Source organism: Nycticebus coucang, chromosome 3 (genome assembly GCF_027406575.1).
Source record: "Nycticebus coucang isolate mNycCou1 chromosome 3, mNycCou1.pri, whole genome shotgun sequence".
In the NCBI taxonomy this organism is placed as follows: domain Eukaryota; kingdom Metazoa; phylum Chordata; class Mammalia; order Primates; family Lorisidae; genus Nycticebus; species Nycticebus coucang.
Window position 1 is genome coordinate 79776238 of NC_069782.1, and position 26114 is coordinate 79802351.

The 26114-nt window shown below is 47.7% G+C and overlaps 1 protein-coding gene, 1 long non-coding RNA gene and 1 other non-coding gene across 5 annotated transcripts; 2 read left to right on the top strand and 1 right to left on the bottom strand.

Annotated features, from left to right (window-relative positions):
- The first annotated feature begins 4590 nt into the window (after window positions 1-4590).
- Window positions 4591-4692, top strand: LOC128582802 (U6 spliceosomal RNA). The gene has a single exon (XR_008379239.1). It is a non-coding gene; the product is annotated as a U6 spliceosomal RNA (small nuclear RNA).
- Window positions 4693-12000: 7308 nt separating this feature from the next.
- LOC128582116 (neuropeptide Y receptor type 4-2) lies at window positions 12001-21319 on the bottom strand. Its single transcript, XM_053585698.1, has 2 exons — window positions 21213-21319; window positions 12001-15811 (listed from the first exon to the last, which is right to left on the bottom strand). The coding sequence occupies exon 2, from the start codon at window positions 15750-15752 to the stop codon at window positions 14625-14627; it is 1128 nt and encodes a 375-aa protein (XP_053441673.1). The 5' UTR covers window positions 15753-15811; window positions 21213-21319; the 3' UTR covers window positions 12001-14624.
- Window positions 20444-25714, top strand: LOC128582117 (uncharacterized). 3 transcript variants are annotated; one of them, XR_008378989.1, is made up of 5 exons: window positions 20444-21928; window positions 22426-22876; window positions 23012-23167; window positions 23268-23401; window positions 23747-25714. It is a non-coding gene; the product is annotated as an uncharacterized LOC128582117 (long non-coding RNA). The 3 variants fall into 3 exon arrangements; XR_008378990.1 differs by having other exon boundaries at window positions 22794-22876; XR_008378991.1 differs by lacking the exon at window positions 22426-22876.
- Window positions 25715-26114: the final 400 nt, after the last annotated feature.

Consider the following 26114-nt stretch of genomic DNA (forward strand, 5'->3'; position numbering starts at 1 on the left):
GATTAAAGATTTAAACTTAAGACATGAAACTATAAAAATACTAGAGGAGAATGCAGGGAAAACCCTTGAAGAAATTGGTCTGGGTGAGTATTTCATGAGGAGAACCCCCCGGGCAATTGAAGCAGCTTCAAAAATACACTACTGGGACTTGATCAAACTAAAAAGCTTCTGCACAGCTAAGAACACAGTAAGCAGAGCAAGCAGACAGCCCTCAGAATGGGAGAAGATATTTGCAGGGTATAACTCTGACAAAGGTTTAATAACCAGAATCCACAGAGAACTCAAACGCATCAGCAAGAAAAAAACAAGGGATCCCATCGCAGGCTGGGCAAGGGATTTGAAGAGAAACTTCTCTGAAGAAGACAGGCGCACGGCCTTCAGACATATGAAAAAATGCTCATCATCTTTAATCATCAGAGAAATGCAAATCAAAACTACTTTGAGATATCATCTAACTCCAATGAGACTAGCCTATATCACAAAATCTCAAGACCAGAGATGTTGGCGTGGATGCGGAGAAAAGGGAACACTTCTGCACTGCTGGTGGGAATGCAAATTAATACATTCCTTTTGGAAAGATATATGGAGAACACTCAGAGATCTAAAAATAGATCTGCCATTCAATCCTGTAATTCCTCTGCTGGGCATATACCCAGAAGACCAAAAATCACAACATAACAAAGATATTTGTACCAGAATGTTTATTGCAGCCCAATTCATAATAGCTAAGTCATGGAAAAAGCCCAAGTGTCCATCGATCCACGAATGGATTAATAAATTGTGGTATATGTATACCATGGAATACTATGCAGCCTTAAAGAAAGATGGAGACTTTACCTCTTTCATGTTTACATGGATGGAGCTGGAACATATTCTTCTTAGTAAAGTATCCCAAGAATGGAAGAAAAAATACCCAATGTACACAGCCCTACTATGAAACTAATTTGGGACTCTCACATGAAAGCTATAACCCAGCTACAACTTAACAACAGGGGGAAGTGGGAAAGGGGGGGGTGGGTAGAGGGAGGGGAATCGGTGGGATCACACCTGTGGTGCATATTACAGGGGTATTTGCGAAACTTGGTAAATGTAGAATGTAAATGTTTTGGCACAGTAACTGAGATAACGCCGGAAAGGCTATGTTAACCACTGTGATAAAAATGTGTCAAATGGTTTATGAAGTGAGTATATGATGCCCCATAATCATATCATTGTATACAGTTATGATTTAATAAAAAAATTAAAAAAAAAAAAATGTGTCAAATGGTTTGTGAAGTGAGTGTATGATGCCCCATAATCATATCATTGTATACAGTTATGATTTAATAAAAAAATTAAAAATATATATATATAGAAAAAGAAGGAATATTACCCAACACATTCTACGAAGCAATCATTACCTTGATCCCCAAACCAGGGAAAGACCCAACAAGAAAAGAAAATTATAGACCAAGATCACTAATGAATACTCATGCTAAAATACTCAATAAGATCCTAACAAACAGAATCCAGCAACACATCAAAAAAATTATACACCATGACCAAGTGGGATTTATCCCAGGGTCTCAAGGCTGGTTCAATATACGTAAATCTATAAATGTAATTCAGCACATAAACAAACTAAAAAATAAAGACCATGTGATTCTCTCAATTGACACAGAAAAAGCTTTTGATAATATCCAGCATCCCTTCATGACCAGAACACTTAAGAAAATTGGTATAGAAGGGACATTTCTTAAACTAATAGAGGCCATCTACAGCAAACCCACAGCCAATATCGTATTGAATGGAGTTAAATTGAAATCATTTCCACTTAGATCAGGAACCAGGCAAGGTTCCCCATCACCTCCATTACTCTTTAACATTGTAATGGAAGTTCTAGCCATTGTAATTAGGGAAGAAAAGGCGATCAAGGGTATCCACATAGGGTCAGAAGAGATCAAACTTTCACTCTTTGCAGATGATATGATTGTATATCTGGAAAACATTAGGTATTCTACTATAAAACTTTTAGAAGTGATCAAGGAATACAGCAATGTCTCAGGCTACAAAATCAACACTCATAAATCTGTAGCTTTTATGTATATGAACAATAACCAAGCCGAAAAAACAGTCAAGGACTCTATTCCTTTCACAGTAGTGCCAAAGAAGATGAAATATTTGGGAGTATACCTAACAAAGGACATGAAAGATCTCTACAAAGAGAACTATAAACTTTTAAGAAAAGAAATAGCTGAAGATGTTAACAAATGGAAAAACATACCATGCTCATGGCTGGGAAGAATCAACATTGTTAAAATGTCTATACTACCCAAAGCAATATATAATTTTAATGCAATTCCTATTAAAGCTCCATTGTCATATTTTAAAGATCTTGAAAAAATAATACTTCATTTTATATGGAATCAGAAAAAACCTTGAATAGCCAAAACATTACTCAGCAATAAACACACAGCAGGAGGAATCACGCTGCCAGACCTGAGATTGTACTATAAATTGATAGTGATCAAAACAGCATGGTATTGGCACAAAAACAGAGAAGTAGATGTCTGGAACAGAATAGAGAACCAAGAGATGAATCCAGCTACTTACCGTTATTTGATCTTTGACAAGCCAATTAAAAACATTCAGTGGGGAAAAGATTCCCTATTTAACAAATGGTGCTGGGTGAACTGGCTGGTGACCTGTAGATTGAAACTGGACCCACGCCTTTCACCATTAACTAAGATAGACTCTCACTGGATAAAAGATTTAAACTTAAGACATGAAACTATAAAAATACTTGAAGAAAGTGCAGGTAAAACTCTTGAAGGAATCGGCCTGGGTGAATATTTTATGAGGAGGACTCCGCAGGCAATTGAAGCAGCTTCAAAAATACACTACTGGGACCTGATTAAACTAAAAAGCTTCTGCACAGCCAAGAACATAGTAAGTAAAACAAGCAGACAGCCCTCAGAGTGGGAGAAAATATTTGCAGGTTATACCTCCGATAAAGGTCTAATAACCAGAATCCACAGAGAACTCAAATGTATTAGCAAGAAAAGAACACGTGATCCCATCTCAGGGTGGACAAGGGACTTGAAGAGAAACTTCTCTAAAGAAGACAGATGCACGATCTACAAACACATGAAAAAAAGGTCATCATCCTTAATCATCAGAGAAATGTAAATCAAAACTACTTTGAGATATCACCTAACCCCAGTAAGAGTAGCCCACATAACAAAATCCCAAAACCAGAGATGTTGGCGTGGATGTGGAGAAAAGGGCACACTTCTACACTGCTGGTGGGAATGCACACTAATACGCTCCTTCTGGAAGGATGTTTGGAGAATACTTAGAGACCTAAAAATAGACCTGCCATTAGATCCTATAATTCCTTTACTAGGTTTATACCCCGAAGACCAAAAATCACAATATAACAAGACACCTGTACCAGAATGTTTATTGCAGCCCAATTCATAATTGCTAAGTCATGGAAGAAGCCCAAGTGCCCATCGACCCATGAATGGATTAACAAATTGTGGTACATGTATACATGGAATATTATGCAGCCTTAAAGAAAGATGGAGACTTTACCTCTTTCATGTTTACATAGATGAAGCTGGAACATATTCTTCTTAGCAAAGTATGTCAGGAATGGAAGAAAAAGTATCCAATGTACTCAGCTCTACTATGAAGCTAAATTATAGCTTTCACATGAAGGCTATAACCCAACTATAGCACAAGACTATGAGGAAAGGGCCAAGGAAGGGGAAGGGAGGGGGGAGATTAGGGTGAAGGGAGGGTAATGGGTGGGGCCACATCTATGGTGCATTTTAGAATGGGTACAGGCGAAACTTACTAAAGGCAGAATACAAATGTCTACATACAATAACTAAGAAAATGCCATGAAGGCTATGTTGAACAGTTTGATGAGAATATTTCAGATTGTATATGAAACAAGCACATTGTACCCCTTGATTGCACTAATGTACACAACTATGATTTAACAATAAAAAAAAATTTTTTTTTAAAGTGCCCAAAATGGTGGGAACCACTACCCTATGGTATTTCTGCCAAATCCCAACCTCCTCCTGGGAGCAATGTCCTCCCCCATCACATCCTCCATCTACTGACTGAAGAGGGACTGCCATGTCCTTAGGGGACCCCACCTCTCCTTTGCCCCAATTGACTTACCCAGTGTATGAACACAACCTGGTCAGTCCATGCCCTTCTCAGGATATTTGAAACTGAAATTAGGCAAGAAAGTCAGCTACTCTTCAGTGATAGAAATTACAATGGTTTGTGGGATGGTCTGTGACCATACTTCCTTTCCCAGGACATTGGACAGCTTTTGATAGAAATGTGTCCAAACCACAGGAAAGTTCCTTGTGACTTGGGAGCCCTGGTTTCTCCTCCACTTTCCCACAGTTTCATTGTCCAACCCTTCTTTGGATTCTAGGAACCTAAAAGACCCCTCCTACCTTTCTGAACAAGCCTACAAGGGTCTTCTGTCTAGTACTAACACTGGTTCATTGGCCTCATTTTATGAATATAGAAAGTGAGACTGAAAATTTATGAGATAGACCTCATAAGAATTCAGGTCTATCTGTGCACTCTTAGGCAGCACATATACTAAAATTAGAACAATACAAAGATTAGCATGGCTGTCTGCACAAGGGTGACCTGTATCACGAAGCATTCCTTATTTTTCAGAATAGCCATTATTAAAAAATGAAAAAGCAATAGATGCTGGTGTGGATGCAGAGAGAAAAGAACACTTATACAATGTTGGTAGGACTGCAAATTAGTACATCCTTTATGGAAAACATTACAGTTTCCTCAAAAAGATAAATGTAGACCTACCATCCAATCCAGCAGTTCCGCTACTGGGTATCTGCCAAAAGGAAAAAAAATTCATTATATCAAAAAGACATCTGGGTCAAGCGCAGTGGCTCACACCTATAATCCTAGCACTCTGGGAGCCCAAGGCAAAAGGATTACTTGGGGTCCAAAGTTTGAGACAAGCCTGAGAAATATCATGGTCCCATCACTACTAAAAATAGAAAAATTAGCCAGGCATTAAAATCTCATTTTAATGGAAAAATTAGTCCCAGCTGCTCAGGCGGCTAAGGCAGGAGGACCACTTGAACCCAGGAGTATGAGGTTGCTCTAAGCCATCATGATGCCACTGCACTCTAGCTAGGGCAACAAAGCAAGACTCTGTCTCTCAAGGTAAAAAAAAATCTGCACTTGAATGTTTATCTCAGCACAATTTACAACTGCAAAGATGTGGAATCAGTCTGAGTGCCCATTACTTCCTGAGTGGATAAAAAAATGTACACACACACACACCCCATGGAATACTACTCAGTATAAAAAGGAATGAAATAATGTCTTTTGTGGCAACCTGGAGGGAACTGGAGACCATTATTTTAAGTGAAGTATTTAAGTATCTCAGGAACGGACAAAGAACACTGCAGATTGTCACCTATAAGTGGGAGCTAAACAACAGGTACACACAGGCACAAAGCGATGTGAGAAACCAAGAAGGGGGGAGGGGGAGGGAATGGGGGATAAAACCTTGCCTGTTGCTTTCCCAGCATATTCTGACAGTGCCCAGGAACCACAGCTGCCCAGGTAAGGCACAAGTCTCCCACCTGCTGCAGGTACATGAGTTGAAGAGGTGGGTCAGTCTGTAAAACAAAAGGTATTTTAAGGAGGGCTTTTCTTTGGGAAATGCTTTGTAGCTCCACCACCCACACATTAGAGTCACAAAACTCAGAAGGGGCTGCAAATGACATTTACAAGGCAGCGGAGGCGGCTGGCCATCACAAGGTTCACTACCTGGCAAGGGAGATATGGCTATCGCAGGGTTTGCACCAGTGAGTCGGAGTTCTTTGTTCTGAATCCGTGACCTGTTTCAGTATGGTTTCCTTGGCAGTGAAAAGAATGGCTAATCGAATGCCCCATTAATACCTTTATGAATGAAAGGGTATGTATTTTAAGAGAGCTTTGTGCTGGCACCCAGTTACACTGATAAACTGTTTTCAGAGTCTGGTTGGGTTTAGTTTTAAGTAAGTGGTGACATTTAAACAACAAGAAACCTTAAAGCCATGATTAAACAGCCACACTGCCAAGCAGTGTGGTCCATTGACAAGTTCACCTTGCAGATGCCTGCTCAGCTGCCCAAAGTGGGAAATGCCTGGCTGGTGCTGGCTAGGAAGGCATCTTACTTTGGCAGATGCCTTTCCCAGTAGCTGTTCCAGTAGACCCAGGAGCTCCAAAATGGTCTATGTCTGCATATTTGCAGCAGGTGTAAGATGCATCAGAACTTTGAAAAGATACCCTGGGGAGAATGGCCTTGTCACTAGAGGATGTCTGTCCCGGCTCGGCGCCTGTGGCTCAAGCAGCTAAGGCACCAGCCACGTACACCTGAGCTGGCAGGTTCGAATCCAAACAACAATGATGGCTGCAACAAAACATAGCTGGCTGTTATGGCGGATGCCTGTAGTCCCAGCTACTTGGGAGGTGGAGGCAGGAGAATCACTTGAGCCCAGAAGTCGGAGGTAGGTGTGAGCTGTGAATGCCACGGCACTCTACCCAGCTTGAGGCTCTGTCTCAAAAAAAAGAGAGAGAGAGAATGTCTGTCCAACACTGTGGGCCACTTTAAGACAGACATAGCTCTGCTCATTCCTCCACCCCAGGCTGTCTTTCAGCAGGGCCGTAGGAATCAAAGGTTTCTTCTTTGGGGATCTTCCAGGCCTTTTCAGCATTTTCTCAGTCATCATTGTATCCATGAAGTGTCTCAACTTCCACACAAGAAGCTTGACCTTGAAGCTGCCCTTGATGCTCTAAAGAAGTGAGGCCACAGAACACAGGTGAAGGGCAACTTACCTGATGCCATCTGTTCTCAGCTCTAAAGAAATAACACCTCTGCCAGCTACCCAACCCTGTCCAGCAAGCCCCAAATTTGTGTGGTGTTCTATCACCTGATTCAGTTCTGGGGAATTGGACTTCCTCAGACTAACTGACCAGCCTATGCAGCCCATACCCCAGTCAGCCGCAGCCAAGCCCTTCTTCTCAGCGCAGCTGGGTTGGGCCTTGGCCAAAGCTCTCTCCAGAACTCCAGACTGTCTTAGTCTGTTCCAGCTGTTGTAACAAAACACCTTAAACTGGAAGCTTATAAACAACAGAAATTTATTTTGTACAGTTCTGGAGCTGAGAAGTTCCACCATCTGGGATGCCAGCTGGTTTGTTTCCTGGCAAGAGTTCTCTCCCCAGCTTACAGAGGGCTGCCTTGCTATATTTTCACATGGCAGGGAGAGAGAGAGAGCACACATGATCTTTGGTCTCTTCTTGAAGACACCCCCACCTTAACCCCATTAAATCTAATCACTTCTTAAAGGCTCCACCTCCAAATGCCATCACATTGGCAGTTAGGGCTTCAACATATACATTTCCAGGGGACACAAACATTCGCTCCAACAGGTGGAGACAGGGGCAAGGACAGAGAGCCCTAATGTCATGACTTGAACCCCTGAATTCATGCCAAAGTCAAATAAATTCCTTTGCACAGCCCTATTACCTGAGTGAGCAAATTCCTCCATTTTGCCATAACCCATTGAGTGACAAATACCTCACATGGATGGGTCTCACCTCCTCTGTGAGTTTCCTAGTAACATAAAATGGATGGCTTAAACAACAAAGATTTGCTGTCTCACAGTTCCAGAGGTTGCAAGTTCAAGATTGGGGTGTGAGCAGGGTTGGTTCCTTCCAAGGGCTGTGAGGGGAACCTGTCCCATGCTCTCTCCTGGCTTCGAGTTGTTTGCTTTAAAGTTCCGTGGCTTGAGGAAGCAGCGCCCTGATCTCTGCCTTCCTCTTCACGTGGCATTCTCCCTGTGTGTGGGTTTCTGTCTCCAAATTGTCTCTTTTGATAAGGACACTAGTCATATTGGATGAGGGTATATTCGCATCCTAACTAATTGCATCTGCAGGGACCCTGTTTCCTAATAAAGTCACATGTTGAAATGCTGGGGATTAGGACTTCAACATATATCAATTAGGAGGAACCCATAACATCTCCCATCCCAAGCCGAGCTCCGAACCCGCCTCCATTGCTGCTTATGACTTATCTTCTATCCTTTTGGCCCAGCATCCCCTGAAGCCCCCAGCTCGGGGAGGAGCTCGACTCAACTGCACACAGGTGTGAGCTGATGGTATGTCACTTCACACATCAAAGTGTGTTCAGTGTTTGTGTGTGTGTGTGCGTGTATGTATCCCCAGAACACTGTGTGGAGGTATTAACATTCCATAGGGCAAACGTTTGCCAAGTGGAGTATAGGAGCCAATGGATAAATTCTTATCTCTTTTTCCTTCCAAACAGAATGTCCTGAGATAGTGATCCAAGAGATTGAGTGATCAGCTGTCTCTTAGAAGCAGCCAGCTTAGTAATATATCTTCAAATTAACCGTCGCTGCTTCCCTGTCTCATTCCTCATGTCTCTCATTCTGTTCTCTGGGATCCTGCTCCCTAATAAAGGAAAAACCCATAAGCCTCTGCTCTGCCCCAGATTCTGGGTTTGGGGGAAACCAGGCCAATGCAGCCATACCGTTTTCTTTACATGTAACCCAACCGCGCCATTTCCCTGCTTAAAACTCATCAGTGCCTCTCCATTGCCCAAAAGTTCAAAATCTCTAGCTAAGAGCTAGAAGGCCACTTGGAGATCATCTGGCCAGCTGTCTTCATGCTACAATAGTCCAACTCATGGGCTTCAGAATATAACCAACTGCATTTCGAGTCTGGCTCTTAATGAAAATATGGACAAAATTATTTCACTTCTGTAAGCCTCAGCTTCTTCATCTACTTAATCTTGGGTTTAAGGGAAGGCAGTGTATATAAAGAATTCAGCACAGCAATTGGTGGGGCCACACCTATGGTGCATCTTAGAATGGGTACAGGCGAAACTTACTAAGTGCAGAATACAAACGTCCACATACAATAACTAAGAAAATGTCATGAAGGCTATATTAAACAGTTTGAGGAAAATATTTCAGATTGTATATGAAACTAGCACATTGTACCCCTTGATTGCACTAATGTACACAGCTATGATTTAATAATAATAAAAAAATTAAAAAATAATCCAGCATAGCATTTGGGACATGAAATACATGATAGTCTGTATTATCGTAGGTGAGGGACAAGAAACCAACAGTGAGCTGCTCTAAGTCAGGCTGCCAGCTAACTATTGCACCCAACTAGAGACCAGGCACCTACAAAGCCCAAAGCCTGCTCTCCATATGTAAGATATTGAAGTATAGCTTTCTGCTGATCAACTGCTAAAGTTTTGAATTCATTTGCACTGCAGATGTATCCTTCATGTCTCCTGTGGATGGGCAACTCTGCTGAGCGCCGGACAGCAAGTAAAACACTCAGTTCCTGATGCAGGCCCTGCCTTCACAGTCTTCCACCCTAGTGAGAGAGGAAGCCAACGTCTGGCAGGCCAGGGGCTGGCAGGTCCTGCTGCGAGGGAAGAGGGTTTTATTACAGGGTAGTTAAGGAAGTAATCTTCTGATAAAGGTTCACTTAAGGTAAAGGGAACAAGCGAGAGGGAAAGTTGCTATGGGAGCTACCATTCCAAGCAGCAAGAGTAGGAAGAACAAAGGGCTGAAGCAGGAGGCAACAGAGAAATCAGTGCTTCCAAAGACAAAGCGAGGGAGTGTGGTGGGAAGTGAGGACGGAGAGGGGCGGAAGTCTGGGGACATCCGTGCAGGTTGTGATGGTGTAATTTGCTCTGCGAGTGACAGAAAGCCACTGGAGGGTTCTGAACAGAGGTACGGTGGTGTCTGGCTTTGGTTTCTAAGGATCATTCTGGATGAGTGAGTCCAGAGATGAGGCCACTGTCATGATCTGAGCAGGGACGACAATGGCTTGGGCCAGGGGGGCAGAGCCAGGGCAAAGTGAGACTTAGTTATTCCCAATACATTAAGGGCAGGTCTTATAGAACCAGCTGATGGATGCAGGATGTGAACAGGAGGTGGATCTCAAAGTCTGTGTCCCAAGCAAATGAAAAGTGGGGCTTGCTTATTCCTGAAAGAGGAGCACTGAGGAAGGAGGTGGGGGCAAATCAGGAGTTTGCTTTTGAGCAAGCCAAGTTTGTGATGCAAACTGGATGTCTACTAAATGCAAAGCATGCCTGGATGCCCCAATCTGGAGGTCATGGAGGCTCACATTTGGAGGCATTAAGAGGTGTTCCCTGCCAGAAGACTGGCTGAGCTCACACAGGGAAAGAGAGGACCCTGGGGATGCTCCAGGTTCCAGGAGCAAGGCAATGAGAGTCCAGGGAGGGAAACAGGGCAGGACTGACCAGTGAGGCAGGGAGAGCCCTGGAAAAGCCACATGCAGAAACAACCAAGAAGAGAGTGAAGACCACATCAGACAAGACTGGGGACTGGGCGCGGGATTTGGCAGGTCACTGGCAACCATGGAAATGGCCATTTGGATGGACTAGTGAGCACAAAAGAGCATGGGTGAAGAGAAAGTGGATACTTCAGGATGAGACAAAGCTTTGGAGGACTTCATGCCAAAGGGGAAGAGAAAACAGGTGATGCTGGAGTGATGCTCTCGAGTAGGAGAGAGTGGGTAAGATCTGGTGAACAATGGGGGTCTATAGGGGATTTTTGTTTTCCTCTGGACACTCCAGCTAACACTGTCACCTCTTCCAGACACCCTCTACTCCAATGACCCCATTAAATTCTGAGTCTTTCCTGTGTCACTCGGACTTCTCCAGTGGCTTAATCCCTATCTAGTGTGTGACCTGGGTTGAGTCACTTAACCTCAAGAGAAGCAGCACAGAGGTGAATCGGATGAACTCAGTCCCTCCCTCTCCCCTCTCCCCCCTCCCCTGGCAACAGCAGTGTCAGAGGAGAGTCACAGCCATAGGACTGGGCTGTCTCTCTAATGCCAGTGGAAATTCATTCAAGCTCCCCTTTGATCTCAGATTCATGGAGAGCTCAGAACTAGTTGTTCTCTTCAGGTGAAGTTAAGTATCTTCCATACTAATTCTTCATGCAGTAAATGTTTGTTGAGTGCCTGCTCTATCCAAGGGTATGTGAGAGCTTCAGCAGGGATGGAAGCTCCCTCAAGGAGCTCACAGCCTTGTGGAGTGGTGGGTGTGTCTGTTCAAAAGCACGACTGTGTAGGCTCTCAGGCACATCACCGTGTGTCCATCCTTAGGCCCAATTATTACAATTGTACAGACAAATCAAAGCTCTGAGAGGTGGAATTTTTTTCAGACTTGTTCCCCATGTGCCTGACACACAATAAGCAATCAGTGCAGTTTGATGAGTGAATGCGTGATGACTGGTACCATTTGCTTTGTGTTTGCAGGAAGGTTAAGATTTGGACCTACACAGACTGGCAGGGGTGGAGTGAGTGGAGGGGGACTGCAGGAGCGAATGCACAGAGAGGGTGAGGCCCAGGCTATGCTGGGGAAGTGTAGGCCTGCTGTGACTGAGCTGCCAAAAGCCTAGAAGGGCGAGCTGGGGGTTATATGCATAATTATAATTATATATGTGTGAGTATATGTATATAATTATGCATATAAAAGCTCAAAAAAACTCCCCAAAATTTAAACAGTGATTAGCTTTGAGCAGTGGAACTACCAGTGATTTCCTTTTTTTCCCTTCATTTCATTTTTGTACATATTGCCTGTTTTCAAGAATGTTTACTTTTATAATGAGCAAAATAAGTCAACATTCCTTAAAAAGGAAGGACTAGCCTTGGTCAGGATTTAAGCTCTGCTGGGATGCGAAGGATTTTCACCCTCTGAGGGTTCCTGGCCAGTCTTTGCAGTGTGAGCCTCCTATTGTAGCCGTGATGCTTCTCTGTAAGGTGGGTTCCTCCCATCACAGTTGGCAGAGGGTCCATTTGCTGAGTGAGACCATCCCTCTGGGAGCTAGAGTGAGATACTGAGAGGTGCTGGAGCAGTTTCTAAACTCCTAAACAGCTGTCAAAAATGATAGCCAGCAAGATGGGAAACTGTTGATGATACAGTTTTAAGTGAAATGAAGCAGAATAAAAGGGGCATGTTCACTACGCATGTAACTATGCAAACTATGCACTTGGTAAATATTTATTGAAGAAATGAAAAGATTTCACAAGAAATATGGCCACATGCAGCCAGTGATGAGATAAACAACCAAAACTGGAGGCACCTTTTGAGCAATAACAATTTTAAAGTCATGTCTCCAGAACTCAGATTGCTAAAGCTCCACTCTAGATCCCAGAATGGGCATCTACGGTTGCTTGCCTGATGGCGCCAGGCTCCAGGGCAACCTGTTTCTTAAAGAAAAGCTTCTCACATTTTAATGCATGTACAGTTAACCTGGAGATCTTGATAAAATCTGAATTCTGATTCAATAGGTCTAGGGTGGCAACAAGGACTCTGCACATCCAACAAGCTTCAGGTGATGCTGGGCTGCTGGTCTTTGGACCACACGTTAGCTAGTAAGTTCCCAGGTACTGGGTAACCAAGCAACCCTAAGAGTGTTAGGACCTGGGAGAAGGATGCAGCCATCCATTCAACCTAAGCAAAGTGAAGGAAGCACAGAAGACATGTAGTAAGGCTTCCACCTACTACCCAATTTCCTAACACCAAGCACCTGTGCCAGATGCCTGCCCTGCCCCCCATCCTCAAGCATACTGGCACCTTCAACCATCCTTGTCCCCAGGCATCTTGAACCATTGAGATTAGTAATGAGAAGAAAACTCCAAGCACTGTGTGGGCTCAGAAGGGAGCCTGAGGCCCCCAATTCCTTAGGGAGCTTGGACAATGATGTCTTGCTGTGATAGGTCCAAGGGCCACAGCTTTGCTGGCAGGTGCTCACCTGGAGCAGCCAGCAGCAGATGGCACCAGAGGACAAGCACAAGCTGTGTCCAAGAGAGTGGCTCAAGAAATCTGCCAAAAAATCCAGGGTAAAAGGGAACAAAGGAACTGAATGGGAGATGTGACCAAAAGCAGGAACAAGAGGAATAGCTCCAGGAAGGGAGCTGATGGCTCAAAGAGCACTTGTTTTGGGTTGTGAATGCACAGGTCAGGGGTGAGGGCCAGAGAGACAGTCAGATGTGGCTGTTCAATCTCCCACTAGCCGATCCTTTGCCAAATGTCCTGTGAGACCCCCCCAAGGGCTCTGGCATTTGAATACCCTGCCCTGGGAGACCATGCCAGGACTATGGCGCACTCAGCTGGAGGGTGGGTCTGAACAGACAAAGCCAGACTGAGGTATCCTATGCAAGGCCACCTAGGAGCGACCTTGACACTTCCTTTCCTGCAAGAGCAGGTCCATACACCAATGAAGCCTTGGACCTTGTTCAGCATTCACAGGACTTGGCCATGACCTATAAGGTAAAATATTCACACTCATTGGAGCCCTTTCTCCATTCTCCCTGGATGGCTGGGGGAAGGGGACCCCCGCTCCTTTCACCCAGTACCCTCTTCAGTCTGACTTCTAGGACTCCCTGCCCCTGCTCCTACAAAAGGCCACTATGATGCCCCAGGTCCTGGGACATCGGAAGAAGAATTTTGGTACATCTCCCAGGGCGAGTTGCTCAGTGGTCAGAGCATGTAAGGAAGAAGGTTGCAGTCATGGCCTGGAGTTGTGGAGGCCTCTGTAGTGGGTCCACAGTGGGGTGAGCCACAAAGTCTCTGTCCAGCAGCCATGTCCACAGGCCCTGGGAGGGAAGGATGCTCAGGTGAGAGACTGTGGGTACAACAGCCTGAGCCCTTAGACCTTGCCGCGCCAGATCACAGCACAGGGAGCCTGTCCTTGGTCAGATACTCAGCTGTGAGTGGCACCTTTACCATCAGTCCATCACAGAAAGATTTTTCTGGAGCTCTTTCCCTGCATCCAGACCTGCCCTGGGAAGGCATGGAGAACATGAGCTCTATGACAACATGATGTCAGCCTCAAGATGCTCACAACCACATCGAGGAGAGGCAGTTGCAGGCTTATTTCCATATTGGGTGGCAAATTCAGTGAGAGAGAAAAAGGATGGACTAGGATGTGAATTCTGGAATTCCTGCTGCAGAGAAGCACAAGGATCCAAGGCTCCCAGGATCTGTTCTCTTCAGCTGGATGTGCTAATGGTGTAACAGAGACCCCACTGCTTGCAGCCATATAATTCTTCACCCTTACAAAGTTCATCCACACTCATCATCTCTCTTTGAAGTCGGACCAAAGTCCAGAGTTCTGACCCGAAGCACTCCTTCCCTCAGTACACAGCAGCCTCAAGATCGCACTGGCACACGTGAACTCCCTGGGTTCCCAGGCCAGGCATCTGTTGCTGAATTATCAGAATGACCCTGCCTGTTACCAGCAGACATCTCCGGCTCTGGAATCTTGCAGCTCAAGCTGAAAGGTTCATGTGACCTGCAGAATCTAAACTCAGAATTCTGCCAGGAACAAATGGCTGAATGTTAGGCCTCATGACGCAAATGAATGTAAAAAATGGGCTCCTGCCAACCTATCTGGGCCCCAGAAAGCTGGTGATGGCAGGAGGTGCCATCCCAGTCTGCAGCATGCCCACTTAGTTAAGTGAAAGAGCCTGGTAAGAAACGTGTCAAGGAGAAGCCTTAGACCTGGTTAAATGGGGTTGGACTTGCCACTTAGCCTCAAAGACCCCTTGGAGACTTCCGTGTGCACAGTGGACAGGGGCACATGCTCAGACTCTTCCATGGGAGGGCTTTGCTGGCAAGTCAGCACCAGGGCCTTGACCTCCTTCTTGAAGTTGGTGTTGAGAAAGCCATAGATGAAAGGGTTGACACAGGTGGAGGCCATGGCAAGCAGGTGGCACACCAAGAAGATGAGGTTGCCATGGCAGACAGGGATGGCCTCGGGGTACCAGTCCTCCAGGCTGTTGAATACGTGCAAGGGAAGCCAGAGCACTGCAAAGGCAGCCACCATCGCCACGAGCACCCCATTGACGCGCTTCATCTGCCCGGTTCGTGAGCTGTAAGCTCCCTTGCGGAACACACTCCCCTGCTTCTGCAGGCGCTGGTAGATGCGCACGTAGCAGACCAGGATGAAGGCCAGGGGGAGGCAGTACTGGAAGAGCAGCAGGAAGGTGGTGTAGACGACGCGGTGGTAGTCCAGGGGCCAGGACTCAGTACAGACCACCTTATCCGCCAGAAACTCCAGAGCCTTGGAGTGGTTCTTGTGGAAGACATTCTCCAGGACGCTGTGGGCCAGGAAGGGCAGGGAGAGGGAGCAGGCAATGAGCCAGGTGAGCATAATCCCCAGGTAGGCCTGTGGGATGCTGGGCTTCCAGCCCGTTGGGTTGATGATGAGCTGATGCCTCTCCAGGGCCACAAGGACAAGAGAGAGAATGGAGACTGTCACCGACATGCACTGGATAAAGGCCGACATCTTGCAGAGGGCCTCGCCAAAGACCCAGTAGTCCATGATGGTATAGATGGCGGTGAGTGGCTGGCAGATGAGGCACATGAGGAAGTCGGAGAAGGCCAGGTTTGCAATGAGCAGGTTGGTCACATTGGTCTTCTCTTTCTGCCTCATGGTCACGCAAATCAGGCAGAGGTTACCCAGGACCCCCACGATGGTCTCGATGGTATAGGAAGTGACGATGAAGACCATCAGGTCCATGGAATCCTGGCAGTGGTCAGAGAAGTTGTACAAGATGCCCTTTTGCTTGCTCCTGTTTTCATCCTGCAGGGATCCTAGAAAAAGTGAGTCCAGGAGGTAAGAGGTGTTCATGGTGGATACGAGAAACTCCAGGAACTCTTGAATGAAGGGGCACACTTCAGGGATAATGCCTGCAAGGCAAACAGAAAAACAGTACTCAGGGATTGAGCAAAACTCCAGGGCAGGATCCAAGGAGGAGCAGGGGCTAAGTAGAAAGGTTCTCAGCTGTTTCCATTCCAAGGCTGGGTCCTGGTGGAGCTATTACCTGAAGTTCACGGTAAGACATTGGCATCTAGTAATCATGACCTTGTGAGAAGCACTTGCTGCATGCCAGGCACTGTGCTCGGTGCTTTGCATCTATAGCTAGTGATTCGGTGTTAGCAACCAGTTTGACAGATGAGGAATCTCAGAGTCAGAAACGGAAAGCAACTTGCTCATAGTCACACCACTAAGTAATGGGGCCCAGATACAAACAGAGGTCTCTCTGATGCCAGAACTCATTCCACAAGTTAGGACCTTAGATTTGAGGTTTGATGATAAAGAAGTTGTAGTGTCATATCCAGAGTTTAGGGTAAGAATTGTTCAGGAAGTAACTGTGTCCATATTGTGTCCGAATGGAGACAGCAATAAATGCTGCTGTGCACAGTGATGGCTACATCCCTCCAAGGCACCCCATGCCCTTCTGCATAGGCCCCAAACCTCAGGGCTTGATGACACTCAGTGCCCTCTCCTGTTCTTTGCCTCTCCCTCCCTGCCAGCCTTGTTTCTCAGGTGACACGTGGCAGTTTAAAGACTGCCAGGTATGCAAAGACTGGCACATCAGCACACACGCTTCCTCCTCCTGCCCACTGTGTGCACGTCACACCTGGCCAAGGTCACGGTGCTCACCACCCTCCCTAGAGCCCACTCCATGCCTATGCTCAAGGCACCTGATGCAGTTTGCAGCTCCCAAACACACCAGACTGTCCCACACCTCCATGTGCTGGCATAGCAGTCACTTCCCTGGAACCTTGCCAGCACAGGGATCCCCTCCAAGATTGAATTGGAATTTGCACTCCAGAGCCTCCAGGTGGTGGTGCCAGTGATGGATATATTGCAGAGATAGGCGCCAGATCACTACACACATCATTGTAACTTAGATCACAGGTTCTCTACTCCCTGTTCCCTTAAGGTCGTAGTCCTCAACCTTCAGTAAACATCGGAATTCTGAGAGTATGTTAAAAGTACACTTTCCAGGACTCCTCCCCAGGAGATGTATTTTAAGGGGCTCCAGGATGGGACTCTGTATTATTCTGATGCACACAGCCTTTGACCCACTCTGAGAAACACTGCTCAGACAGAATGAGCTATTTGAGATATATTCTTTGAGTCACATATAATGGCCATGCCTATTTTTGAACATACATATTTTCTTCATGATCAAGTGCTCATTTAAAGGCAGTTTTTACAAAGTAAGGCCAAAATTCAGCAGAGTAAAATCTATTTGTCAACTGCCATAAATTGAGTATTTGATCTGACTCACAAAGATGAATCTTATGTGGCCATTTACAAGATCAAGTCATGAATTCTCCTGATAGTTTACAATCTGGCTTTTTAGGCTACCAGATCTCAGAGGCAGGAGGGTTTTTCCGGCCCTACAGTCTTCCGGTAAATAGGGCCATTTGGGGCTGCACATGACAAAATGAAACATACCAGGGCCAAACACAAACAGGCCAAGTATGAGACAAAAAGCAGCCACAGCTGCATAAAAATGTGGCAGATGCACTGGGTTCAGAAACAGCAAATGGGCCAGAAACCCAAAGATTTGGCTGACCATCCCCGGGGCCAGGTGTGCAGAGCAACACCATTAATTCCAGATCGATCAACTATAGCATGATCACAGCAGAGTGACTAGACAGGGAAGGCTCCAGAAGACACCCACTGCTTCCTTCATTATCTACTTAGTAAACGTGTGCCAAGCTTTAGGCTAAAGACAAGAGCCACAAAGATGATTTATATAGCTGTGGCCCTCCCAGACTAGAAGGGCTGACCACCACAAACAGAGACGGACCTCAAAGCCACAATGCAATTGCCAAAACCAGCCTGGATGGGATGCTTGTGAGCTGGAGAAAAAGGAGGAGAAGGGAGCAGAGGGATGAGAAAAGAGGTAGGGCTCAAAGGCTGAAGAGGAGTCCACCAGCATAACGATTAAGAGAGAGTGGGAAGAACTCAAGGTTCTGGGAACAGCATGTGCAAAGGCACAGGAGCAGGAAAGAGCAGAGCCTCCTGAGAACAGCAAGCTGCTGAGAATAATTGGATCCAGGTTGGCTAGGAAGGAGTGGCAAATGGTGAGGCTGGAAATAAGGGCCAGACCAGCAAGCCCAAGTCCATTCCAGAAAGATCACTCTGGGCACAGAGAATGCATTAGGGAAGGGAGCTGAGACAGGAGCGAGCACTGGAGAAGGTGGTGTTGGGGGCTTGCCTTCTCACAGAACACAAGGATGGTCACAGTGGGCCAGAACACCCACACCAACACTGCTGACTAGACCACGTGCAGGCTTGGGCCCAAATCAGCCCCTCCTGCAGCTTCTGGGAACAGGGCAAAGGGAAGCGCCAGGGCTGGAAGAGCAGGAAGGAGATCACAGTGTAGGGGGCAGGAAAGGAGTGGAACTGCTGGATGGCCCTTGCTTTCCCCAGAGGTGCTGAGGCGGAGAAACAGAGAAAGGGGCCAACTGGGAGGAGACTCCACAAGCCCCAGCCCGAGGGGCCCTCAGTACACAGGGACTGAGGATTTCCAGGCACAAGCTGCAGGGGCAAGACAGCAGTAATTCAAATTCCTGAGCCCAAGGCAGGAGGGCTGGATGCCTTTTGTAGAATGTGCTGGGAGGTGGGAAACCCAGAATGGGGAGCCCCTGAGGGATGATCCCAAACAGAACTAAGAAAGGAAGAAGAAAGGACCCAGATGCCGCCCAGGCCTGGTGAGAAATGACCATATCGTGCCACAGCTACAACTAGGGCAAAGGAGTCCAGGGTCAGGAAGGGCAGGAGAGGGTTACCTTGTGTCGGGGTCAGGGGAGCAGGCTATGGGCCTGACTCTCGGGTCTTCTGAGAGCCTCTGAAGTCAAGAACAGGATTGCTGTCACACAGATACAGCCACCATAGTTGTGCCTGTCCTGGGTTCAAATCCCAGCTCTGCCGCTGATCGGCAGGATGGCTGAGGGAAAGTGACTGTACAAGGAGGGGTGGTCGGTAATGCCTTTCTTAATGGATGTTCTGGCTCCCTCCCTGGTCAAGGAATGGAATACTGACCAAAGGAAGTTTTTACAGATAGGACCTTGGAGTCCCTGCTCCCAGGTGCTCTTTCAGGTCCAGTCTCCATCCTAGTTCTTTGGAGAAATGATGGAATTTGATGGACCAGGTCCTGCTCAGGAGCTTTCCTTGCTGTCCCCTGGGAGGTATAGTGACTCATTTTGCAAAAAGACCAAACTGGTACATAGTAGGTGCTCATCAAATGTCAGTTCCTTGCCTTTTCACTCATTCCACCAACCCCACCATAAGCAACCCTGGCCCCACCATAGGGAATTGGCCACAGCAGTCACACAGGCCCACACTCAGGTCTCTGAGTCCACTCAACTACAGCTCTGACCCTAAAGCCAAAGGAGCCCCAAGGGAGAGGAGGGTGCAGGACCTATCACCCACTCTGATCCTTCACCAGGTGCCCAGCCACAAAAGAGCAGCAGCCACACTGCAGTGCCCTGCCCTGCTCAGAGCCCCACCCCAGAAAGGTGGCCCTCTCTCTCTAGGGATGGCAAGGGCCACAATCCCACCACTGCTGTTTCAAAGCCGAGGACTGATTCCAGCCACAGCTGGTGATTAGCTTGGGGGACACAGTGCCCACACTTATCCTATCACATCTGAAGATGAGGCCCCAGTACACGGAGAGGAGATCTGTGTGCTTAGGTTGGGCAGAAAAACCCCAAGATACCCAGACAGCCTGAGAGGCTTCATCAGCTGGGGGAGATTTGAGCCTATTACAGCCAGAGGAGTGGAGAAGGGAATTTGGAAGGGCCAGCAGGAGAGGAATTTGGAGAGCCCAGTCTCACAGGAGACAGAGTAGGGAGGGAGCAGGCTCACCTCACCCTGCAGAACACACACTTTTGGGGAAGACAGAGGGCACAAGGAATATCAGTCCTCACCTGCTACCCCACAGAGCATTAACTTACAACATAGCTCCACGAGGCATGCATTATGAGGCTGAACCACATGAAGTCAAGAGGATCCAACCAGTGTTGACCTGTAAAGATGGTAAATTCATGTGGTACCATTGACTATCAGCCCATGTTAAAGAAAAGGACACTGAGGCCCAAAAAGATGAAGTGACCTGGCTAAGGTCCCCCTCTAATAAGGGACAGAGCTGGAACCAGAACCCCAGTCAATCTGACTTTGACAGCGCTGGTGCCCACCCTTCCAAACACAGGTGGAAGGAGGAACAGAGGAAAGGGAAGCAGAGCTGTGCTAAAACCAGGCATGAGCTGATGCCCAGCGTGGGAGAGGCAGGATTGGAGACGGACCTTCAAGGTCCACTGACAAAGTCAGATGGGCCTGCTCACAGAGCCCAGGGCTCAGATGAGTGAATAAAAATCCTCCCCAGAAGCCTGGGGCATCTGGTGGTCAGGTGGAACAGTAGCTGCCTGCCCAGGGTCCACTGGCCTTTGGCCCCAGCACACTGGCTGGGAACCGCCACCTCTAGGGCAGTTCCCAGGGCAACCCACTCTCTCTAGCTCCTCATCCTTCCTGAGCTGACTGGGCTTGAGGTTCCTAAGGTAATGACAGCTCAATGCCAAACTGCTTCCTTCCCAGCACCCTCAGAGGCCACCCTCAACATGACAGAAGAGCACAGCTCCCTGGGGTAGAGACATGAAGGGACATGATGGCACAGGTGTCTTGTCCCTTCCAAGAACCCCACCAGCTGGTCAGTCCTTCCCTCCCTCTCTCCTTCCTCCCTCCCTCCCTCCCTCCCTCCCTCCTTCCTTCCTTCCTTCCTTCCTTCCTCCCTCCCTCCCTTCCTTCCTTCCTTCCTTCCTTCTTTCCTTCCTCTTGCACCCTCCAGTTTGGATCTTCAACTCCTGGATCACCTCAGGGTGATCACGTCCATTCCCCGGGGCTGCTGTGCTGGGGGCACACTGAGCAGTGACCACAAGGGACCTCAGGTCCTCCAGGCACACCCAGGGGTTGGCAATCCTGGGAGGGGAAGGACGGATTATGTTGCAGGGTCAATGAAATGCTGTCTCCGGGTTTTGCTCCCAGGCAGACTAAACCGGATCAAGGGCAACCCCTGGGGGGGCGGGGGGAGGGTCGGAAGGTCTGGTGGGCTGCTCCGCTGCAGCCAGCCTTTCCAATGGGTCAGTGGGAAACTAATGAACAATCCAAGCGTGTTCATCTCCTAGTGAGGTAAGAATGGGGATGGCCCTTTGCTTTGCTTCCTCAAATCTTAGCAAATGTCTATCTCCTAACGCCCACCATGCCACCGGGCACTTTGGACGCACTGCTCACCTCCTGTTACCTCCTCTGATAGCAGCTCCTGGCGGAGGGATCGGGCCCCCTGCGTCTCAGGTGAGGAGACCGCAGCCGGGCGGGATGCTCCCCCAGCCCGGCGTGAGGCTCTGAGCAAGCGTGCGGGCTGCGAGCTCGGCTCCACGGATGGACGGTCGGTGCTCCGGCCCCTCGACCCAGCCCCAGACCGCGCTCCTGCTCCCGGGGCCCACCCGCGTGGCGAAGGGCTGGCCTCACCTGGTCTGTCTGCGGAGCCGAGCAGGCTGGGCTCCCGCCTGTACCCGCCCAGCCCAGACTGCTGCCCGTGCCCGCCCACGAGCTCGCTGAGAACGACCGCCCGCTGGGGCGAGGAGCCTGCCTGCAGCCGCAGCTCTGCCCGCGAAGCTGCCCCACACCCACCCCGCCTCCTCTTTTCTATTCTCTTCTCTCCTCACTCCCCCTCCTCTCCTGTCTTCGTTGTCCCTCCTTCCCTCCCTCCCAGCCTTAGTTTCCTCATCCATGTAATGGGCATAAGATCTGCCTTTCATAAACCTGTTTGGGATATTAACTGCAGACCTTCTACGCTCCTGGCTCGCCTGCTTTCCTCGCAGGACTGAACAAGACAGGATCAGTGTCTTTGTGTCATCCTGAAGCTCCCAGCCCTGGGGGAGAAGACAGACGAGGGACAAGAAAATAAATTATTCCCCTTCCCTGGGGAAATGGAGGACACAGCAGGGGTAAGAGCCCAGGGACATCTGACCACTGGGGACACCCGGGGCAGTGAGTGTGGCTACATAATGGGGACGGGGAGCCCCCTCAGATGCAATGGAACAGTCATGGAAGGGCCTGTAGTCCTGAAAAGGCCCCCAAGTTTGTGATGATGAGGATTAAATGAGAATATGTCACTTTTGGAGTCCTGGTGGCACACTGCTTGGCTGAGATAGAGCCACTTTGCTTACAAAGGCTGCTCCTTTTTTGAAAACACTAACTTATAATTTCTTCCCCAAGGAGACCACATGGTAAAATCATGCGTGTGCTTGTCTCCTGAGGGTGACAGATCTGCTTCCGTAGCACCTTCTCAACATCAGCACACACAGCTCCTCTATAAAACTTCCTGTGGCTCCCTGTGAAAATGTCTCCATGGAGTTGCAGGCAGCAGCCCTTTTAGAGTGGCAGCTGCCATTTCTAATGCATGTAGATTCTACTTTCTATTCCTTTCTTACCGATGAAACAGAGTGAGATTCAGTGATTGAGCGACATGACTGAAGTCACTCACCTAAGAAATGACCCTGTCTGTTATGTGATGTGAGCCCTGCCTGCCAAGCACCCAGGCCTCCGCTGGCTGGCCCTGCAGACTTGCACCTGACGTCTGTTCTTCCTGGACCACTCTTCTCCCTGCTGTGCCTCCCTGAAAAGCTGCTGCTCCTTCACTTCCCAGCTCTGATGTCTAGGCCAGGATGGGTTCCTGCATCCCACAAACCTCCTGTGCCCTGCCACAGATGCAGAGGCATAGTTTGGCTGGCTATTTGCCCAAGCACCCTGCCTCCCCACCCAACTCTATTTCTGGTGCACAGCTCTTATCTATGCCCCCGTCATGCACAGAGACAGCATCTGACAGAAGAAGGAAGGAATACAAAAGAAGGAAGGAAAGAAGGAAGGAAGGAAAAATTCAATGAGATGTGATGGTAATAGTGGCGTTCAGAAATTTAAAGTCAGAGAATATTGCCTATCTAGAAACTGCTGAACTCCCATGGGGAGCTCTATGGACACTTGTCCTCCATGGAAGCAAGAACTCTGATACTGTCACCTTCTCCTTGCAGGGCAGCTGTGTGGGGTCTGGGCTGCCTGTAGCCTCCAGGGTCTTGCTGGTGAGGCTTGGAGGCAGGCTTCCATGTGGGCACATTTGAGAACCACTGCCCAGGGGTCCCGGACTGAGCCCCGCCCCTGTGGTTAGAGAACAGCCAAAGAGCTGAGAGGTCAGTGAAAGCAGCAAAGAACTCCCCAGTCAGGCAGAAGTCCCTTCTCTTATCTCCTGCTCATACCTACCTAATGAGGTCTGATCATCCCATTTCACAGGTAAGAAAACTGAACCTGAAAAAAGTGGACTATCTTGTCTCAGTCAGACAACTTCTAGATGACCGGGTTGAGATTTGAACCCAAAGTCTGAGCTCCTTCTTCAGGACTATTTTGCCCCTGAGAGGGACAGGCAGGTAAGATAGCAAACATTCCTAGTTAAAGCTACAAGCCTGGAGCTGGCTACTGGGCCCTTTGCCTCTTGGGGAAGGAAACAGCACCCCCTGGCGGTAGCAGAACCCCATGTGGAACTTAGCCAGAGCACACAAAGCAGAGTCCACAAGCAAGGATTCTGGGAGTTGTCCTCCCCACCTAGGGGGCACCCAAGGCCAGGAGTCCAGTCTGCAAGGTTCTGCTGACCCAGGCTGCATTCCGTGGTCTCTGGGAAAGGCACTTGGTAGATTTTCCTTCCACCATAAAAGTGGCTGGAAATTGACCCTCCTTGATAACTTAGTGATGGGCCTCATTTACTACCCCACTAGGAGTGTTCCACATGAATCACCTTGGAGTCAAATGTGAGCACCAGTCCTCAGGTGTGTGCAGCCCTTAAGATGACCTCTCTGTGACCTCTCAATCCACTGCAAGATTACTATTCAATGAGGAAGCTGAAGGCCAGACCGTGAGGGGATGGACCCCGATCACCTGCCCTGTCGGAAACTTACTGGGACTTGGAATCAGGCCCACTTTGAGAGCCAGTATAATGAGTGTCCACATGCTGGGGATTGGGGCCATCTGGCAAGGCCTCAGATTCTCATCTGTAAAGTGAAACTAATAATAAAATCCACCTCAAGAGTTGTGAGGAGAAATGAGGTGAGATTCAAACAGCTCTTAACACAGGCATGGGCAGGAAACACGTGGCCGAGCTGCCTCTGCTGGTAGGAGTCCTGTGTCCCAGTGCCTGCCCACTTCCCTGAGGTCCCAGCCCCAGAGCCAATATGCGGTTGCTATCCATTCTGATTGGAAGCCTCTCCAGCCCCATGTCAAAACCCACACCTCTCACCTGGATTAGTCCAACATGGTCCTGAGAGGCCCCACCAGCTCAGCCTCCGTGAGCTTCTAAAATCAGTCTGCCTCTGTTTCTCCTTCAGCCCTTCTTGTGCTGCCTCCTTCAGACTCATTCTCCACTTAAACTCTTCATTGTTAGGAAGCAGCATTGAGTTTCATGTATCCAGGCGTACGCAGGTGTTGCTTTCACAGGTCTCACCAAGCTCATCATTCTGGGAGACCCAGGCCACATAAACAGTTCTCCGTGACACATGCCACAACCCCCTCATTCTAAAGGGAAGCTGCCAAGGGTGACACATGCACAGATAGCTTGTGGGAATCTGTCATGGAAAATCTATAGCAGATGAAAGCTACATTAATAATCCAGGAAAAACAGCTTATTTTCTGGTTCTTATAAATAGAAAACCAAAGATCCCTGCACATTGAGAAAATCAACAGCACAAATGAGATAGGTCAAAATGAACAAACAAGGGCTGGCATGGTGGCTCGCCCTGTAATCCCAGCACTCTGTGAGGCCGAGGAAGTGGATTGCCTGAGCCCAGGAGTTAGATCCCAGCCTGAGCAAGAATGAGACCTTGTCTTTTTAAAACATTAAAAGAAAATAAGAATAAATAAGATAACCAACCCCAAAAGAAACTGAAATAACTCCAGGAATAGAAAAGAACTTTGAGAGATCAAAAGCTTCCTTTAATCCTTAGATTACCAAAGATGCTGGAAGTAGATGAAGTAAAAGAGACCAAAAAAAGCAAGTGAGAAATCTTGAAAATTAAACATATGATTGCTGAAATTTGAAAACATTAGACAGAATGGAAGAACACGGTATGGAAATATTACACAATGTAGAGCAAAAACACAAAAATATGGAAAAACCTCAGGGCAAAAATAAGAGACCTAGTTGATTGATACAAATGACCCATCATCCGATTAACAAAATTTCCAGGAAGGGAGAACAAAGATAATGAAAGGTAGCACATCGATCATGGTGTAAGCAGAAAAAATAATTCACCCTCACTTTAGTAGAAAAGCAACTTACAGAGATGCAGGCTGGGTTAAGGGGAAAACAAACAAATGATCAAATGATCAGGCACTCAGAGCTCAGCTGCAGTGAGAAGTAGTTACCACCCTACAGGTAAAGGAACAGAAGGAGAAAACCATGTTACCAGAGCCAGAGGACTGTGGAGGAAGGACCACCCAGTGACAGCTGCTGGGGCCTGGAGGCATGCCACCATCACCAGACTCAGCATCTAAACAAGGGGAAGTACAAAAGAACTATGCCAACCTCCTTCTCCTTCCGCCTCCAGCCTCCCATGCGCCCCTCGCATTGACCAAACTCAACTGGAATCCTGCCAGTAAAGGGATCGTCTGGCCTGGGCACAAAGAAGGGCAGAGAACAAGAGCGGAGAATGGACCTGGGTGGAGTACAAGCAAAGTAGCCAACACATAAAATCATCAACAGTAACAGAAAGTATCCCAGAGCTATAGACTAAAAGGACCCCCTGGGTACTGCTCCATACCTAGACAGGTCACTGTAAAATTTCAGAACACCAAAAATAAAGAGAAGATGCTAAAATATCCTACAAGGTGGGAGGAAAGATTCTTACAAAGAAAAGATAGCGAGGACTGGCCGTTACCAGTCCTGTCAGCAAGGCCGGATGATGGAGGACTATGAAATGATGGAAATGCATTTTCAGGGTTCCTGGACAAATGGTTTGAACCTAAAAACTTTCATCTCAGCCACAATCAAGCAAATGTAAGAGTCAAGGAAGGATACTTCCAAACTTACATGTTTAGGTTTCACAAGCCCTTTCTGGGGAAGTTAATTAAGAAAGTATTCCAGCATGACTG

Bases quoted from the DNA above. Each gene is read 5' to 3' on its own strand.
- LOC128582116 (XM_053585698.1), bottom strand. From the start codon at position 15,752: ATGAACACCTCTTACCTCCTGGACTCACTTTTTCTAGGATCCCTGCAG.